Below are 19,862 nucleotides of genomic sequence, written 5' to 3' on the forward strand. Positions count from 1 at the left end.
ACTCACGTGTGTCCAGCGAAATGCTATGAATGTTTAGCCAGTGAAATGCTTTTACTGTGAAGCCGTAGCCTTAATGCTCCTTTTGTTGAACAGTAGCCTAACTTAACCGCTGCACGCTGATAGTGTTTTTTTAATGTAGAGAGAGCCGTGTCCCTGGCATATAGAAGTGACACACGTTTATTTAGCTAGAAAAACAGGCAGAGCACAACTCTTTCCCTATTTGCTTGTAGGAGCGATTGGTGGCACGATAACAAATTCATCAGCAACAGCACAACGTCCATGAGCACAATGAATACAGCTCGGTGATCCGCCATTGTTGTTGTTGTTTTCCAACTGGCGCACATGGACCTACAAAGACGGCGCATGCCTATTTATATCCAAACGCAATGCGCATGTGTGAGGGCGGAGCCGTGACGTCAGCGTTATCAGGGGAAATGGTTTCGGTGTTTACAGGAAACCAAAACCGTTAAGTTTTCCAAAAAATCCTCCCTCGGAGGTGATCTCAAAAATCTGCGGTTCATGCCTGCGTTTGCGTTTGCGTTTGCTGTTTTCCTGTAAATGATATAGTGCAACCGCAGAAATTTTTCTGCGTATGCACCGTTTTGCGTGGCCGTGTAAAGTGCCCCTGAGTGCGCCCTTATTGCTCCTGCTGCCACATTTTAGACCACTTCACTGCTCACTCAGCCCATTCAGGTCTTTGTTTCATCTCAAACCTTTCATGTCCCCACCTGTCCGCCTCCCTATCATCATCTTTGACCCAAGTGCTGCAATACACGGACACACAAACAAGCTGTGTGTGTGTGTGTGTGTGTGTGTGTGTGTGTGTGTGTGTGTGTGTGTGTGTGTGTGTGTGTGTGTGTGTGTGTGTGTGTGTGTGTGTGTGTGTGTGTGTGTGTGTGTGTGTGTGTGTGTGTGTGTGTGTGTGTGTGTGTGTGTGTGTGTGTGTGTGTGTGTGTGTGTGTTAGGCTGCAAATAACAATTATTTTCCTATATTCAGAAAATGCCCATCACAATTTTTAAAAGCCAAGATTGCTTGTTTTTATCTGAAACTCGGACCAAAACATATTCAGCATCTAATACATACAATGTAGAAGCTGGAACTAGGTAATGTTTAGTATTTATGTTAGGGGGGAAAAAAACTCAGTAGAACAAAGCATATGGTTGTTGTTTTTGCATGCATTTGCGTGTGTGTGTTTTTCCATTAGGCTACTAAGGGGCACTTTACACGGTGAAAACGTGAGTTTTCCCGTTTTTGGTTTAAAAAAAAAAAACCCGTTCAGACACAATTTATCTGACATCTTCACCCGTACACAAAGTTTTCAGAGGAAACGGGCCGAAATCGCTGAAGTAGCAGCCATGCCAAGCCAATAGTCAGCGGTGACACAGCCTAGTAGATAGCTCTTCCGGTACAATTTGATGCATAAAACCTTACTGTAACCGAAAATTAATGCCACTAACGTTCATAAAGCGGTTGGTGTAAGCTTGGGGTTACAAATATTGTAAAAGACAAGCTTTCTGTCCTCTTATTTCACCGCATTGAACTCGGAAAAACAGCAGACTTGCTGATAGTGAAGGGGCTTCGTGAGCGGATATTTTCCTGTTAGGCGTACTTCAAAATAAAAGTCAACTCACGTGTGTCCAGCGAAATGCTATGAATGTTTAGCCAGTGAAATGCTTTTACTGTGAAGCCGTAGCCTTAATGCTCCTTTTGTTGAACAGTAGCCTAACTTAACCGCTGCACGCTGATAGTGTTTTTTTAATGTAGAGCCGTGTCCCTGGCATATAGAAGTGACACACGTTTATTTAGCTAGAAAAACAGGCAGAGCACAACTCTTTCCCTATTTGCTTGTAGGAGCGATTGGTGGCACGATAACAAATGCATCAGCAACAGCACAACGTCCATGAGCACAACGAATACAGCTCGGTGATCCGCCATTGTTGTTGTTGTTTTCCAACTGGCGCACGTGGACCTACAAAGACGGCGCATGCCTATTTATATCCAAACGCAATGCGCATGTGTGAGGGTGGAGCCGTGACGTCAGCGTTATTAGGGGAAATGGTTTCGGTGTTTACAGGAAACCAAAACCGTTAAGTTTTCCAAAAAATCCTCCCTCGGAGGTGATCTCAAAAATCTGCGGTTCATGCCTGCGTTTGCGTTTGCGTTTGCTGTTTTCCTGTAAATGATATAGTGCAACCGCAGAAATTTTTCTGCGTATGCACCGTTTTGCGTGGCCGTGTAAAGTGCCCTAGTATAGTGAGTAACAGATTGGCTGCAGTACAGCACTCAGACCCCCACTGTGCCAGTCTGAGATAGTTACAGTAGGAATAGGATTTTGTAAGAGCCATTTTACTGCGGAGGGGAACTGTATTAAAATAGTTTTTTTTCCACTGGGAACGAAGCACACGCGATTGTTTGTTTTCCCATTCCCACCCCATCTTTACTTCTACTGTACCTTTTGGAGATGTCACAGGCAGATCCCAGGAAGACTGATATTGCTCTGTGTGCCTTTTACGTGTTTATGTTGAACTGGTCTAATAAGAATCTTACTGTCACTTCAAGGATTTGCCAACTGCACAAGAATGTTCAGCATGCGCTCGCCGGGTCAATGGACAAATGGCTTAGAGGCTAAAACGAAATAACTTTTGGCATTTGGCTGTAATGATCTCTGAGAATTACGTGGGCCAGAGGGACATTTTTTATTCCCAACACAAGCCTTTAACTTTTTGGCATCAGCCAAGAAAAACAATTCTGCTTAAATTACTCTGTTTCTCAGAGATGTTTTTCTACCCGCCATGGTTAATGCTCCACTGAATGTCTTATCTATTCTGATCAGTACATCTGAGGTGTGTGTGTGTGTGTGTGTGTGTGTGTGTGTGTGTGTGTGTGTGTGTGTGTGTGTGTGTGTGTGTGTGTGTGTGTGTGTGTGTGTGTGTGTGTGTGTGTGTGTGTGTGTGTGTGTGTGTGTGTGTGTGTGTGTGTGTGTGTGTGTGTGTGTGTGTGTGTGTGTGTGTGTGTGTGTGTGTGAGCTGTAGTCACATGGTGCTTAGCTCTTGTGTATTGTTTCTTATCGTTCTTGTGACCAGCAGGGAAAAGGCAGCGTTGTGTTACTGCTTCTGTCTTTTAATACATGTCACCAGTGTATCATTCTCACTTATTGTTCTTTGGTTCCTTTGTACAAAAAGTTCTTAAAGAGACTTCAAACAAACTATTACATAACACCCAATTGCTGCAGAAGCTGTCTGATGTTGCCCCCTTCTGATCATGGCTGCTCCTATTTTTTGTCTTACAGTCTTGGGGAAGCTACTTTGAAAGAATAGCTTTGTAAACTAGCAATTACTTCAACTGGAAGAAGTTGAAAGCAAAGGAGAAAGCTAGTTTAGTTAACTAAAGTTACTTAGAAATAGTAGTACTACTTTGTAATGCCTGTAGTTTGTGGTCTCAGTAGTAAACATTCTACACAGAAAATGGCAAAACAGTTATTTAAATAACAAATATGAATGTTGTTGAACTGCCAGCATGTTACTGCAAAATGTAGTTAAACCCATAATTTCATTAGATGTTATTCCCTTCTCTCGAGCAGTGCCCATTTTAACACAACCCTCTGTTCTCTCTTTACATGACAGGTGGATTATGCCAAAGTCCTCCACTATGTCGGAGCGGGCATTGCGTTCCCCACCAGCATGCTGTTTGTGTCTCTGCAGTCTGCGCTGACGTACCGACTGGCCAAGACCCAGGGAGAGTACAACGTGGGCCACCTCCGCCTCACCATGTCCCTGATGGCCTTCATAGCCCTGGTGCTCAGTATCCTCTCACATAAAGGAAATGTGTTGTATCGTAGTGTCTGCTCCAGACACTGTGACAGATGGCAGTTTGTAATGCTTTAGAATAGAGTGTAGGAGTGTAATGTAAGGAGTGTGAATGTAGGAGAGAGACATCCCCCTCAAAACGATATCACAACAGTTTCCCTCCAGTGGTTGATGTTAAATCCTGTCTTGTTTATGGCCTGTTTTTATTGAGTTATACATGTAGAATCAAATATTAATGGAGGATATGTCGTCAAACAGATATGTTTTACATGGAAACTCTTAATTTCAAATATAGACTCTTTCAACATTTTGGGATTTAAATGTATGTACTTTCTTGCTGATAGCTGAGAGAGAAGGTTCATATCACTCTCCTGTCTGTATGATAAGTATGAAGCAGCAGCCAGCATTCTGTTGGCTTAGCCTAGGGATTGTTGCTACAAACAGAGTTTCAGAAAGTTACTGTGCCTGTCTGGTCAAGAACTACTCAAAATGTCAAACTATTCTTTAAAGTTTAACTGTATAAATGTCTAAACCTCCTCATACGCAAGTAGTATTGCTTCTGTCAGTAAATAATTTATTTTTTAAATGGATTTTAATGTCACCCTTCTTTGCTGTTGCTGTCCTTAACCCATGTTTTCAGGCGGTGTGTTCTTCTGTCAGGAGAGCTTCGTCCTCCAGCACGCGGCGGCCATCTTTGAATGGGTCTTCTGCGTCATCGTCATGCTGTTTTACGGGACTTTTGCCTTCGAGTTTGCCGGCATGTCTGGAAGTACGGTGGCGGTGCTGGCCAGAGGGGGGGCACTAGGACCCGGGGGCAGAGAACACAAGGTGGACGCATTGGGAGGGCCCGGTCCACATCCACACCAACCCGATCACATGTCCATACTGTAGCCAACCGGCAGGTCTTTATGCCACGCAGCTACTCGCTTTCAAACTCTGGTTGTCGAAGGGGTTTTAATTACTCACTTCCAGCCATATTCGTCTGACTTTTTGGAATGAACCACCAGGCCAGTGCAGCAGTCACCGTTTCAAGGCAAAAAGTGGATTTCTGGTCAAATCAGACAGAGCTTGGTGTCGCTCAAGAACTTGTTTGCATTTTTTGCACATTGCATTTGAGTGTGAAACCAAATTTTGTTCAGAAACTGAATCCTAGTCCTCAGCGAGCGACAATTAGAGGAGCATTTTTACGTCAGTCAGATCAAGGAAAATGTAGGCCTACTATTCCCCCCTGAGATTTTGCAACATTTCTCAACAGGTGTCCGCTTCCACTTCAGCTGACTGCCATGGAGCGTTCAATGTACATAGAGGAGCTAGGCTGCTGGACGGCCAAGCTGACAGTATTATAGTAGTGAGGTAGACAGACAGAGAGAGCGACAGAGAGAGAGAGAGAGAGAGAGAGCGACAGGCAGAGAGATAGAGTGTTGCTGTGAGAAAAAGGGTCAGACAGGAGTCTTGTACCCTTTTGAGAGAATGGATGAATGCAATAAGTTCAAAGAATCAGGCAAACAGAAGAGTATATGAATGTTTTTGTCAACCCTGGAGACGGACCAGGGCAGCGGTCAATCATTTACACCTGACTTAAAGGTGCAGTCAGCAATTCTGGAGAACATTAGTGGTCAAAATCACTTTTTGTCAAAATCAGCGGATCATCATGGAGATACAAAAAAAAGTCATCTTTAAGAAATATTTTTGATATTCACAAATCAATTGTCTCTTAAGTCAAATACACCTTCATAGTGCCAAATCAACCTGAGAATTACTACACCTTGCTCTACATAGATTTAAGCAGTTTTTGGGTGAATGTTTAGATTATTCAGTCTGCATACTTTATTTCTGCGGGATGTGTAAGAAAGCGCCGGAAAGTTTGTTTGTTTTGTGGTCAAAATTGCTTCATGCTACTTTAAAAAAACGCATCATCAACAACATTATGTTACCAGCAAATCCACATATGCAATTCTAAGTGTCAATTGTATTTCTGTTGTCTGGATGCTCATGGTTGATGTGCCAAAAACGCTTCTTTTTTTTATACCAGATGCCTCAAAAATTCACACCTTTCATGGCTGAGTCTGTCCTTTTTATTGTTAGGAACACAACACTATACCAACCTTTAAATAGTATTTGTTATAACTTCCTCTCTGTGTAGTTCTGCCAAACTAAAGGATATGAAAGAGAGATGCTACAGTGTCCAGAGGCCAAATGCCTAGCAGCTAATTCAAGCCAGAGCTCTGAGTTTATTGAGTTAAGTGACGAGGCATCACACGTGTCTTCAGTTCCTCCGGGCGAATGTCTGCATCTCATTATTCCTCAAGGAGGACGAGCAGAGCGTGGGTCTTACTACTCAGTTTTTCCACTGAGTTTTCTTTTCAGCTACGAACTATGATTTAAAAAAATATATAAGTCGTAACTGAGAAGCTGTGTGCTGCCACCGTGTTACTGTGTTACACCAGAATGAACCAAATATCAGTTTGCCTGTGGCGTCGGTGCTTAAACACAAAATGCCTTATTTTTTTTATTTAATTTAATTTAAACTGTTGCGTACTGCAAACAAAGTGCCCAGGCCTCATGGGTTTTGTAAGACACCAATATTTAGTTGCATCATTTCAAATAATTCTCTACATGTCTTAAGCAAAACATTCTGCCTTCTTTCCCAGGCTTGACCAAGAAGATGAATCACAAGAAAGGTTCCCTTCTTTAAGGACAACTCAAGTTTTTATCCAACCAAAATAAATCAGCATAAATAGAAGATGTTTGACTAAAAAGTACATCCTTCAAATCACCACAAACGAGCAAGAAAACACTAAATGAATCTCATTCTCAATCAGTCTTAGTGTGTAGTGAAGCTGAGATAGAGTTTTCTAAATGAAAGCAATAAGATGGAGGCCTGGCGTCACTCCGAGCGTTATTGACTGTTGAATTACAAGGGAGCGGAAGGTTGCATGTAAGCATGTGAGTGCCAGGAATACTAAAGCAGATATTTTCCCGCACAAATTTAATTTACATTGGAAACTGCTCTCTGCCTCTAGCTACGCTGATATCATATTTTAACATAAGTCAGTTTAGTTCTGCCATGTTTTCATATCTTATTTTTATCCTTTCAGTTGCCCGTCTGTGCAGATACTCAAACGCTGCCTGTATTCATTGACTTTCTATGACGTTTTTTGCCATGTTACGCCATAATTACTGTTTATGTTTTTAGAAAATGTTCAACATCTCATTCTAACATTAACGCACTCTGAGAAAAGCAGAGAGTTTACAACAGCAGTAGTCTTCTCCGAAGGACTTAAAAAACGCTGTAAAAAAATATCACTCTCACTGAACCACAAAGGGGCCACATGTTGGCCAGAGGTTTTGTTAATGCCAGTATTTTGGGAGCGAGTGGTTTAGACCTTTCAAAAACAGTTTAGCAGTGGGACTGAAATGGCTGATGATTCAGACTGAACGTATGAATGCTCTCAACATCACCAGCAGCAGCAGCAGCAGCACTAGTCACTTGCCTCCCTCTACTGGTCAAACTGGGAATCGCAGGAGTTTGTGTCGCAAACAGAGCTTTACTTTGAAGGCTCAATTGCAGGATGTCTTGTTTTCTACTTGAAAAATTGCATATTTTCTTGAATATCTCACAGCCAATAAGGTCCAGTCAGCTGCATTTGTTTTTTTCTTTGTAATATATGTAGAGGCTAAGTCGTGTGAGTGCCAGCCTGTGCTTTTGCCTTTATTTCAGAAGAGAACTTCAACTATTCAGCCAAAAGATAATGCTGCTATCGCAACACGTTTTGTCATAACATTATTTTTTTGCCTTGGTATGCATGTGACTCATCTATGCATAGTGCTGCCCATATTTTTAGTTGAACACTGCAAGAAAGATTTCTCCTTTTCAGTCAAATTCACAATGTCAAAATGTCCTCATTTCACCTCGTTACTGATCCGTCTGAACTTTGCACTCAGGAAAATGTTAGGACACCAGCTGCATTGTTCTCCTCCTGCTCCTGCCTTCAGTTGTCTTTGTTTTATTAGAACTCGCTAAATGTCCATGAGGATTTATTTAGTTTTTTGTGTCGTATAGTAAGTATACTGTATGTGCAACTGCTTTTTTTCCCCCACAGTTGTGGGATCGATGGTTAGTCGGGATGTTATAGATTATTTTTGTTAATCGCTCTGCAAAGCTTAAGAAAAAAAAATCTAAAAATGTTTCCTGAATAGTTAGCTTGTGGGGAATGCAAACGCTGTTCACGGTTTAATATCCGCATGATAAACTAGCGCAGTCATGCAATCATTACATCTTTGGTGAGAGCGTTCTGACAAACTAACTAGAAATCTGTTACTCAATACTCAAATGCAAAATGCTCCCTATGTGCCTTATTATTTTGATAATGAAAACCAAAGAGGTTAAGGTTGTAAATTCTATTTCTATTTTGATGAAAAAAGTCATATGATTTTGTACATACATGCCTTAAAGCTCAAGAAATAAATGTTTTAAAAAAAGCATAAATGTCCTTGTAATTATTTGCACATATAACTTTAAAGCTACAGTGTGTAACTTTTTTCATATATATATGTATGTTGATTACATTCAAGCCATCGCCAAACGAGTTGACACAAAGTTAATTAAGCCCATCAGCTCCACAAAACTCTCTCTGTATTCCTCAGGTTGGCAGCATTTACTGGTGTCGCCCCCTGACACTGGCGCACAAGGTTCCCTAGAAGTGCCCAAGAAATGTTTCAGTTGATTCTACTGCAAGAAAAAAACCTGGACCTACAGCAGAAGGTATACAATCCATGCGCGATCACCTAAGGCTTATCTCATGTTGATACGCCAAACAGTGTTGTTGTTATTACTCAGAACTACTCACGGGGGCGTCAGAAGTTACACACTATAGCTTTAATGTAGCATGTTGTGGAAAGGACCAGACAACAGTTCATATCTTTCATTTTCTTTATTGTTTTTTGTACTATTTACATTGTCCACTTTTTTTCTGGCAGAAGATTACACAGATGATCACATTAAACCGAGATAAACTTCTTTTAGAAAAAACACTGTCTGCTGTAGATGAAAGCACGGGTTGTCATGGTCACTGCAGAGACAGGAAGTTATAAGGAGAGTATTTCCTCTGTAAGGAAATAATTAGATCAAACACTTTGTGATTATGTAACGGTGTCGCTTCTAAATGCCCCGTGAGACATATTTGAATGAACACTCCCTTTTTTCCTCTAAAATTCCACTAAAAAGGATCTCTGTCTGTAACTAGGCAATGGCCAAATATGCCTTTTACAGGGTTCCCACACATTTATATCAACTTGCAGGAACGGTAAGACATGGGTGGTCCACTAAACACTTTAAGTATCAACAGTGTGGAGCATGGCCTGCAGTTAAAAGCACAAACAAACCGAATATGCAAATCAGAAGAAAAGAGAGAAGGGCAGGATGAAAACACAACAGCATGGCTATTTTACATGTGACTATGTATCATTATGCGTTTCAAGAAATGTTATGATCGGTCTATTGGCGATTGTAACGGGGCAAGCAGCTTCCTATATAGAACACGTCACAAAATAAGACTTATTTTACAGTCGTGACGAGAAAAAAATAAGATGACATTTTCTTCAAGCCTTTGGTTGAGCAATTGTTACATTCCTGACTCATTCGTCTGAAAGTCGTGGGTGTAACTGAAGCACCGAGGTTGTTTTTCCTTTAATCCTACTGGTCACATAAAGGGACATTCACAGCTTTGAGGTAAAACATTCAATATTTTATTTGCTGTGTTGTATCTTTACGTAATCAGCAAATATCTTAAGACTATGGTGATTGCATGTGTACTTTTCTAAAGCATTTTGTTACTGAGACGTCTTCTGCAGTGTCCAGTTATATATCCGTCGGCTAGAACCGCTTTAAAGCTCAATCATCCCTAACTTTGGCTTTTGTTATCTCCAGGTAAAAAATAAAAAAGGGCAAAAAGTACTATCAGTTGATGGAGATGTCAGTCGTAGCCCATTACAGTTTTTTTTCGATCGCTAAACCACAGTGGGCACAACTGTAGCTCAATGTGCAAAACTCTAACTACAGTCTGCGCTACCAACAGTCACTGGAGCTGAACAGTTCACTTCACCTGCAAAATAGGCTCAGTGCAGCAAACACTATGAATTGTCCTCACTGAGATGACACATACTGTCAATCAGAACAAACTCAGAGTATAAACACTAGCATCAAACCCCAATACTCAAATTACAAACTTTTAATCTTTACAGTTTGAATAATTTCAGTTACTTCACATAAGTAATATTTTCTTTGAGGAAAGAGTGAAATTATTTAACGTGAAATTGTTTATTCTATAACACACCAGTTTATTTTAGGTAAACAAAAAGAAATGAAAATCAGAAGTTTGCTTCAATAGATAAATATTTTGTATATTTAATTGATAACATTTCCAAATGTAGTATTTATCTATAAAAATATTCTATAATTCTAATACAGAAATCAATTCCTGTACTGTTGTCATTTGCTGTAAGGATACAAATCTAAGCTGTTTGTTTGCTGTAAAATCCGTATTACAGATGCAACTTTAGATCTTTGCAGTTGCACCCTCACCCTACCTCTCTCAATGATAGACCATGATTCACAACAGGGTCTATCAGTGTAGCCCTTACTGTATTTCATCAGAAATTAGAGCTCAATGTCTTCTAGGTATTCCTCCACACATCCACACTCTCACTGCCACTCTTCTCCCTCCAACAACCTGTCCATTTCCCAAAAAATATTTTTGAGCTTTCCCTATACTGTATATACAGTATGTTCACTAACAAGTCTAAAACAAGACACCTTCTTAGTGTTTCAGTTGAAATTGCAATCAGCAGTGTTTGAAATGCACTAGGCTGATATCCATTCTGTATTGAATGTGTGGTTTACAGTTGTGACAGCAGTTTGTTAGCATTTGAAAAAAGTGCTAGAAATCCATAGTGTTGTGCAGGCTGTGGTTAAGCCATGAGATAAGTGTGTAGATTTTTGAAAATTGTGTTTAAGCAATGAAAAATGAGCTAGAGTTTGGTCCACATGAACCGCTGCTGTTCATAGTGTTGTTAGTGTTTTGCACTTGTCGCTCCAGTTGTGCCCACTGTGGTTTAGCAATCGGAAAAAAACTGTAACATGTGTTTGTGTTCAGCCTCCAGATGAGTTGCACCAGACACTTAATAGACAAGCTTTTTGGGAACCTCCCAACTGAACCCTGTTCGGCCGAAGTGTCCGTAAGCGGCGGTCTCCTGGTAGATGGGCCTCTTCAGATGCAGTTCCCTAAGGAAGAAACAGAATTGAAAAATGCAAGGGGTGAGACATCACATGTTAAAGCCAGACACTGCAGGGGAATAGGGTAAAAATACTAGCTTGAAGATATCATGAAATCATTTTGCCAGTTGATTACCAAAACAAAATCTGACATTTTTGAATGAATACTGTATGTAAATTTGGTATTGATTAATGATTCTTCGAGACATGTCGCGTCACTGAATATTTAGACCCGTCTGTAATGACATACAGCAAAGTATTTGAGGGAAAGGTCCGTGTAGATAAGGGCTACTATCTTAAAGCCACTATGTGTACCGTTTAATAATGTCCATCTTTGGAGACTCCAAGTGGTCATTTAAAAGAATGCACTGAATCAGCACAGTGGCCTCACTCATTTTCACAGAGATTGTCAATTTTCCAAAAACAAAAATGTATGCAACCAGGCTTATTTTAAGAATATATATATATAAAAAGAAGCAATACACCGTGGCTTGGACAGTCTCGTCTTGGATATAGAGGTGATATTTGCATGTGTACCTGACGATGACTCCTGGCCGCAGATCAAAGTTGTTGTTGACGATATGCAGCAGCTCTGTCTCTGTCTTCTGGGATGAACCGTATGTAAACACGGAGACGGACAGCGGCTTGGCCACTCCGATGGCATAAGACACCTGACACAGGCACACAGGGAGATAGAAAGGTTATAAGCATGTGTTAAGGTGAAACACTAAAGGCAAAAACATTATTCTGAAGGGTTAGGGTTAGGTTAGAAGGATACGTTCATATCTTGTTAAATGTCTGATTTATGATTCATTTTGCTCTTAAAAATGTGCTGAAAATGCATTTTCAAGACCTGTACATAGTATTTTTTTAGTTAAAAAAATTAAAAAAGAGGCATCCAAAATATATTCAGTAAAAAATGTGGACACTAATATGTCGTAAAAATGTAAGAAAATATTAAATGATGAGTCTTTTAATTTGGCTTTATCCATAGATGCAAATTACATGAATAATTAATTAGATATTGCCAAATGTTGCATCTACATTCAGGGGCACTGTAACAACAACAAAGGCTCACCTGAACCAGAACCCTCCTGCAGAGTTTGGCCTTCACCAGAGACTTGGCGACCCAGCGCGCGGCGTAGGCAGCCGAGCGGTCCACCTTAGAGAAGTCTTTACCAGAGAACGCTCCACCGCCGTGAGCGCCCCAACCGCCGTATGTGTCTACGATGATCTTCCTCCCTGTCACGCCGGCATCGCCCTGGGGGACAACGAAAAAACAACAAAAATACAAAAATTAAGACAGGTGTGGATATGAACTTGAATCAGAGGTGACTTTAAATTGTTTTCTACATCAGTGTTACTCAAATTGTAATTCTTTTTATAGGCTTTTTAAATTTTTCAATAAAATATGTCAAAGGGGGTAAGCCTTACATTAATGAAAAAAGTTTGAGAAGCACTTTTCTAGATGAAATAAGCAGACGTTATTGGCGATGGTTACCTGGGGTCCTCCAATGACGAAGCGACCGCTGGGCTGGAGGTGATAGATCGTCTGGTCGTCCAAATATTTAGCCGGAACCACGGCATCGATCACCTGATAGAAGCAATGCAACATTTGTTAAGTATGTATCGGCAAAGTATCTTTCTGTCTGTCTGTCTGTCTGTCTGTCCGTCCGTCCGTCCGTCCGTCCGTCCGTCCATCCATCCCTCTAAAGCCCAGTTATAGATGCAGTTATGGGGCTTTACCTTCTCCTTGAGGACGGTCTGCTGTTCGTACATAGAGATGTTGTCGTCGTGCTGGACAGAGATCACGATGGTGTGGACTCTCTTTGGGATCACAGCTCCGTCCTTCTGCTCGTAATGTACTGTCACCTGGGGAAAAACGTTTGAGAACAATGTGAGAATTTGAACGTAAAATGTGGCTGTATCTGTAATAAGCCTACGATATCAAGTTTTTTTTAAAGTTTTTTATTTATCAAGGATTTATTTGTAAGATTTTAAATACAAAGCACCGTTTAAAATATTGCAAAGTGATGAAGATATTTAAAAGAAGGATGATTTTGTTTTAAAGTAATATAGAATATAGACTTATTTAAAGAAAACAAATGAAATCAAAGCAAATGAGTGGATGTACACAATTGCAAAGTCACGTAATAAACATACATTTCTGAAGCTTTTGGTGCTAGTGTGGAGAACAGCTAACAATGTAGTTGCTTTGTTAATTCATTAATAAAATAATACTTATTAGGTCTGTTCCAATCCGGGTTTAATCTTAAACTCTGTGGTCAAATACACTAATGTTGAACAGCCTTACTTTGACCTGGGACACAATGGCATTAGGCTCTAATGGTGACAGTGGCTTACTGCCTCTAAGTCAGTCAGAAAGTCTATTATTTCTACACAAAGAGCCTTAGCCTAAATACTAGCAGTAGCTAATGCTGATCCGATTCTGTCTGCTGGCACTCAGATACATCTCTTGGAAAGAAACCCAGAGTAGAAACAATAAAGAAATTCACAAACTAATTTACTGAACTTTTAATTTTTCATTTAAATGAGTGGCTTTTCAGCTATTACGTATAACTGTAAACCAAAACTAAAATAGAGTGAATGCAGACAGCAGGAAACAGGTTTTCAAAATTTATTTTACATCACAACAATTGATTCTTACTCCAGAAAAGTTTGTATGTGACATTTGAATGTTTTGCCCGTTTTTAAAATTAATTAATGGATACAACAACAAAAATCACAATTAAAAGACTGTGGAGTTGTTTTCCTGTGTATGTCGTAATACATTCTACAACACATAACAACTCACCTGTGTTTTGGAGTCAGGACGCAGCCAGGTGACGGCGCCGCTGCGTCTGAGTTCGGCCATCTTGGAGTTGAGTTTGTGGGCGAGGACGATGGTAAGAGGCATGCACTCCTCCGTCTCATCGGTGGCGTAGCCGAACATCAGGCCCTGAGGGAAACACAAAGGTACACTGAGTGCATGTACTCTTAAGTTCTGTATTTCAAACCTTTTGGTACAATATTAGCATCATGATTCATAAATAAATAAATCGTGATATTTATTTTTGTGATAACTATCGTATCGTCAGCTATCTATGTTTAGAGGGAGAAAAGTAGATGTTGCCACAATTTGCCAAGTTTTGAATGTGTATCACGTTTTTTAAAGTAAATAGTTTTGACTCAATTTGTCGGCTGAATTTTCAATATAATGCGATGTGATGTGTTCAGACCAGATCGTACCCAGCAACTTGTAGTTCATCTCTGTTTTTACATTTTCAGTGAACTACGTCACATTGCAAATGCAAAAGCAGGTTTTTAACCTAAAACTGAAACAAAAATGTATTCCACCAACTTTGTAGTTTTAAGTCAAATGAACTGTGTATACTTGCCATGTGTCGCTCTAACCCAAAGCACACACTGACCCACCTGGTCTCCTGCTCCGATGTCCTCCTCATGTCTGTCAACATGGACGCCCTGAGCAATGTCCGGGCTCTGCTGCTCCAGAGCCACCAGCACGTTACACGTCTTATAGTCAAAACCTACGGAAGGAAGAAGTGAATATTGTATTGGATATATACTGTATATATATTTAATTATTTTCATAAAAAAATAAACATATTAATAGTATAAAAATACATTATTTTTTAACTATTATTATTTCATTATATTATATTATAATTTATGTTGACAAATAATCAAATAATTACGAATTTAATCATTTTTATTTTTTATATTATTCTTTATATTTCTTTCATGTATTTCCTACTTTTTATGTATAGCTATGGACCTATTTGAGAGTCCGAAATAAGGATTGAAAGATGATATAAAGAGGAAAAACGCAGACAATCCTATTTCAGTCTCAATGGATTTCCAAGTGAATTCCTTCACCTTTCTCTGAGTTGTCGTAGCCGATGTGTTTGATGGTGTCCCTCACAACCTTCTGGTAGTCCACGTTGGCCCGGGACGTGATCTCTCCACACAGTAGCACCATGCCGGTCTTACACACCGTCTCTGGCAATACAAAAAACAAACACATTCCCAATTCAACCTTTTTTAAAATTTTTTTGATACTTTTTTATTATCAGTTTTAAAGAAAAAAACACACACATATTGTATGTGCTGACATTGATATAAATAAGCATTTATTTAGTGTGTATAGAAAAAAGAAACCAAGCTAACAGAAAATAAAAAGTATATGTATCGTTATACAGTTGGCTATATGTGAAAGGTTTACTCACCACAGGCTACTTTGGCATCAGGGTCCTGCTTCAGGTGGGCATCCAGGACCGCATCGCTGATCTGGTCGCAAATCTTGTCTGTCGAGAAAAACAACAACAAGCAAAAGAGTTTAGATTCAGATCCCAAATAGTTTGATTTAACAATGTAATTGCACTGCGTTTTTTTAGGCCCATTTATAGTATGTTCTATCCTGATCTCTAAGTTATAACTATTATTTTGAGTTTGTTTGGGAGATATTGTAAGAGAAAAAGAGACATTCGAGGACAGGAAAAAATGTGTTTTTTGGCATTTTATCTCATAGATTTTTTGGTATCAAATGACCAGACATAGCTTGAGCGTCCAGTATCTCTATCTCAAAAGGCAGCACACTAATATACAGTAGTTGTATCAGTTGGATTTGAATGCAGCAGTAGTAGGACAATGCCACACAGTCCGCTCCATTCATCTCCCTCTGTCATCCTGCTGAAGCAACACATGGCTACATCAGAAACAACATCAACATCCCTTCACATCGGCCTCAATGTGAGCTTTAACCACAACAGAGCAATAAAAGCAGTATTAAATGTTTTTCATGTAATTACTTTGAAGACAGTTTTACAGTCTGATGCATACGTGACACGTGTCACTAAATATCTTGGTGAGCTCTGACTCCGATCCCACAAAAAAATGTTCCACTTATCTGTGGGAAAGTCCCAGACCTCGAGGTGTGTTATCAAATCAAAAGGTGTGCGCTGCAGCCTTATACCAAGGACACACAGAAAGTTCTCAGAATTCACAAAAACAGTGCATGGAAATTCTAAGCCCTCTTAAGATTTTTTATCATTAGATTTCAGCTCATTTCAAAGATCTTTCTCAACAGTTAAGGCCGTAACAAGATTAATATGAGAACACAATGACGTGGAAATACTTCATATGGGCTGGCACTCCTCCCTTTTTAGTCAATTTACACAAGGTAAAATGAAATGTGTCTTTTCGCTAATGCTAGTGTAAGAAAGCACATGTAGAGTCGACTATGATTAACAGAAGGGATGGAACATTTTCTTAAAGATCAAGCCATCTGCTCCTGGCTCTATTACATCACACATCTAAAATGACAGATTCCATTTTAACTGATTATGATCATGTGTGTTTGTCTGTCTCCTCCTTTCCTTCCTGTCAGTTCCTCTTTATACCATCTGCTTTCTGAGTGAAGTTAAGTTGCTTTATTTTTCCATTAACACCAGTCATCATTGAAACTAGTCTTTTCGCATATCCCCTCTGAAGACACCACACTCCATAGGGGGGTCCATGCCAAGGGTCAGCCATAGTAGAGCGCCCCTGGAGCAGTTTGGAGTTAGGTGCCTTGCTCAAGGACACAACGGTAGAGTTGGTGGGCATCCACCGTAGATGTAATACAGATATGAAACCCTACTTATGGAGTAACATTTTCTTAATTGATTTAACTTTTATTTATACAGGTAATCTCAATGAAACACAGGGGTCCATTCTCAAGAGAGACATTTGAGACCTATGTTGTTGTGACATATAATATCACCAGCCTCTACAAAAACATTTTCTGTTTTGTATCAAACATAACAAATATCAATAAGTACTTGAATGCAACATTCAACGATTCAATCTATTTTCTAACAAACTCTATATGGTGGGCTCTCGGTTTGTCACTTTCTGTCATTATCTGTGAATGTGCACAGCTGGTTTACTCTGTTGATTTAGCGCAGGGGACTTTGTAAGATTACATATTTGTGAACTTGTTACAACACACAGGCAGGAGGGGGGGGTTTGGGAGGCTGTCTAAGGGCCATAGGACCAGAGGGTAGAGGGCATCTTAACTTTTGTTATTCTAATGTTATTAATTATACACTTGCATCAAACCTCCACTGAACCTGCACATTTAAAAAAAAATATTGTTAAGAATGAATAAAAAAATGTATTGTATCACAACAAAATGTGTCAGTCTGTGGAATGATTGGAATGATGAGCTGAAATGTAAGACTTTATCCAAACTAAAGAAAAAGCTCAGAAACCAAGTAAAGCAGAAACTATGACACGTTTAAGATTGGTTGTTCTGTAGCAGTATTTTGTCAAACGATCACTAAAGTCATTTTGCCACTTGCATCCCAAAACTAGCATGGGGTTCACATGTCACTTTTTCTTCAGCTGTTCAACCTTACACCAGGCTATCTCAGAAACACACACACACAAACACACACACACGCACGTGCACACACACAGACCCAAACCCACATGCACACACACAAACAAACACACACACACACACACACACACACACACACACACACACACACACACACACACACACACACACACGTCCTGAAGCCCATAACTGAGAGTGAGAGTGAGGGGCAGTAAACACGTGCTGCTGTGAATGGAATACCAACCATGCCTAGGGAGTAAATAGCAGTGTTGAGTGATGTTGTAAGCTGACATGGGAGTCCAACTATAGAGTATAGAGTGTGTTTATCATTTATATGCATGTTTATGTTTATTGCAAAATGACATGGCAGCTTCTGTGGAAATGTTTGGCCTAGTTATGTACGTATATGAAAAAGGTAAAGATGGGTTATTGAAGTTGTATCTTTTGGAAATATTGTTTAAAAAGATTTGTCACTTTTATTCAATAATTTTTCATTGTCACCCACACACACACAAACACACACACACACGCACGCACGCACACACACACACAAACATACACACACAGGTAGCGCAAGACTCACCTGGATGTCCCTCTCCCACTGACTCCGACGTGAACATAAAAGAGCCATCGTCTGGTAAATCACTCATTTTTAGTTTTTTTCTTCTCTGCAACACCAGGTAGAAATAAAAGGTTCCTCAGTTGCCACCAACGTGTGTGTGTGTGTGTGTGTGTGTGTGTGTGTGTGTGTGTGTGTGTGTGTGTGTCCAGAGAGATCTGAAGGCTGCTTTATATTCCTGCTGGTTTCTCTTAAAGGGATAAGTGGAGAAAGGAAGGGAGGCCAACAGCCCTGCAGCCACTACAAAGTCTAACCCTACAAAACTCCACGTCTGTGACCACATGGCCCAATATATATATGGCTAAGTGAACACACACGCGCACACACACACACACACTCCCCCCTGTCACCCACCCACACGCACACACACACACACACACACATACTGTATGTCATATGAATCCATTGGGACAGTCCATTCTGGGGGGGAGTGGATGATGGGAGGGCATTTCAGCTCCAGGAAATTGGCTTGTTAACCCTTTGTTTACAGTATGATGCTGGATTGTGTGTTTACAGTAGTCACCTCTACTTTGACAGCTCTGCTTTAGTGTGTGATGGTCTATGGGGGGTAAGGGGATGGGGAGGGGGGTCAGGAAAAGATTATTGATGTCAACTTCAAAACGATGCATTAATTCCTGTTTAAAGTTTGTTCGGAGCAATAGTCCAATAGTGTTGAAAGATCACAAAGCAAATGCACTGGAAATGGATTGGATTTAAAGGTCACACATTAGGCACATTTTTTAAGTTAAAATTGTAATTTGGGATCCTGCTAGAAAGTCTTTTAATGGTGTAGTGTCCGGAATATTTTTTTATATATATATATTTCTCAAAGTTCCATTGCTGCATCTCCTCTATTCAGCCTCTGTCTGAAGCGCTCTGTATCTTTAAGCCCCGCCCGCAAAAAAGCCCAGTCTGCTCTGATTGGCCCTGAATCTAACGGCCTGATAGATTCAGGTGTATCTTTGGAGGTGTGCTTATCACAGGTGGAAGTAATGCTACGTTAAGCTGGTAAAGAGGGGCACGGCTTCACCTCTTATGACATCATAAGGGGAAATCTGTAGTGTAATGAAGTAGAAATTCAAAGCATCTTAACAAAAAAAAGGTATCTAAACGTGCACTTCCATACAACACTAGATACGTAGTTAGTTACTTTCCATCATCTGCCCGTAATTAAGTTTGAAGCAGGCGCCATTGTTGTCTCTCAGCTCTTTTCCATCTGAATCACGGCCCGAGGCTTTTGTCTGTTCTGTACACAACAGCAGAAAATACAGATCCATTTCCTGAGAGAAGATCAAATAATGAAGATGGGCCTCCTCGATATCTCCAGAGCTTTCAGGTGACTCACTCACTCACTGTGCAGAAGACCGGCAACACTGTTTGTGACGCAAGAAGACACACACACACACACACACACACACACACACACACACACACCTGGAGAAAACAATGGGGCTGTCCAGCACGCAGAGTCACATGCTCTGTGGCTTTTCATATGGTGCGCAGACAGAGATAAGCAGCAAATCTCTCTTTATTGTAACGTAAACAGACCAGAGGGACAAGCCCTTTCCCTGCATCTCGTCCTCATCTGGCTCTAATTTCACTCTGTGTTGAGTTGGCCTCGCAAAATGAGACCAGAATTTTAACTAGCTCTCAGCAGTGAATACATCAGCATTCTTTCTTACTGCTTTAAGCCTCATTTAAAGCTATAGTGTGTAACGTTTCATAAAAATGAATGTCAGATACATTCAAGCCATCGCCAA

General features: G+C 40.2%; 2 protein-coding genes across 2 annotated transcripts in view; one reads left to right on the forward strand and one right to left on the reverse strand.

The window, feature by feature from the left end:
- The window catches only part of LOC307257458 (transmembrane protein 150A), a 30,526-nt gene extending 22,262 nt beyond the window's left edge, over window positions 1-8,264 (forward strand). Inside the window, exons 7-8 of the mRNA XM_080036697.1 lie at window positions 3,625-3,802; window positions 4,448-8,264. Of these exons, the coding sequence (XP_079892823.1) occupies window positions 3,625-3,802; window positions 4,448-4,698 (429 nt within the window). The 3' untranslated portion in view covers window positions 4,699-8,264. The remainder of the gene's footprint in view (window positions 1-3,624; window positions 3,803-4,447) is intronic.
- Window positions 8,265-10,986: 2,722 nt separating this feature from the next.
- mat1a (methionine adenosyltransferase 1A) lies at window positions 10,987-18,133 on the reverse strand (the record flags this gene model as incomplete). The annotated part of the gene is made up of 10 exons (XM_080036843.1): window positions 10,987-11,089; window positions 11,564-11,751; window positions 12,159-12,341; window positions 12,582-12,674; window positions 12,827-12,952; window positions 13,896-14,039; window positions 14,516-14,628; window positions 14,978-15,100; window positions 15,328-15,405; window positions 18,067-18,133. The coding sequence occupies 10 exons, from the start codon at window positions 18,131-18,133 to the stop codon at window positions 10,987-10,989; spliced, it is 1,218 nt and encodes a 405-aa protein (XP_079892969.1).
- Window positions 18,134-19,862: the final 1,729 nt, after the last annotated feature.

This window comes from Ammodytes marinus, assembly GCF_949987685.1.
Source record: "Ammodytes marinus genome assembly, chromosome: 11".
Lineage (NCBI taxonomy): Eukaryota > Metazoa > Chordata > Actinopteri > Uranoscopiformes > Ammodytidae > Ammodytes > Ammodytes marinus.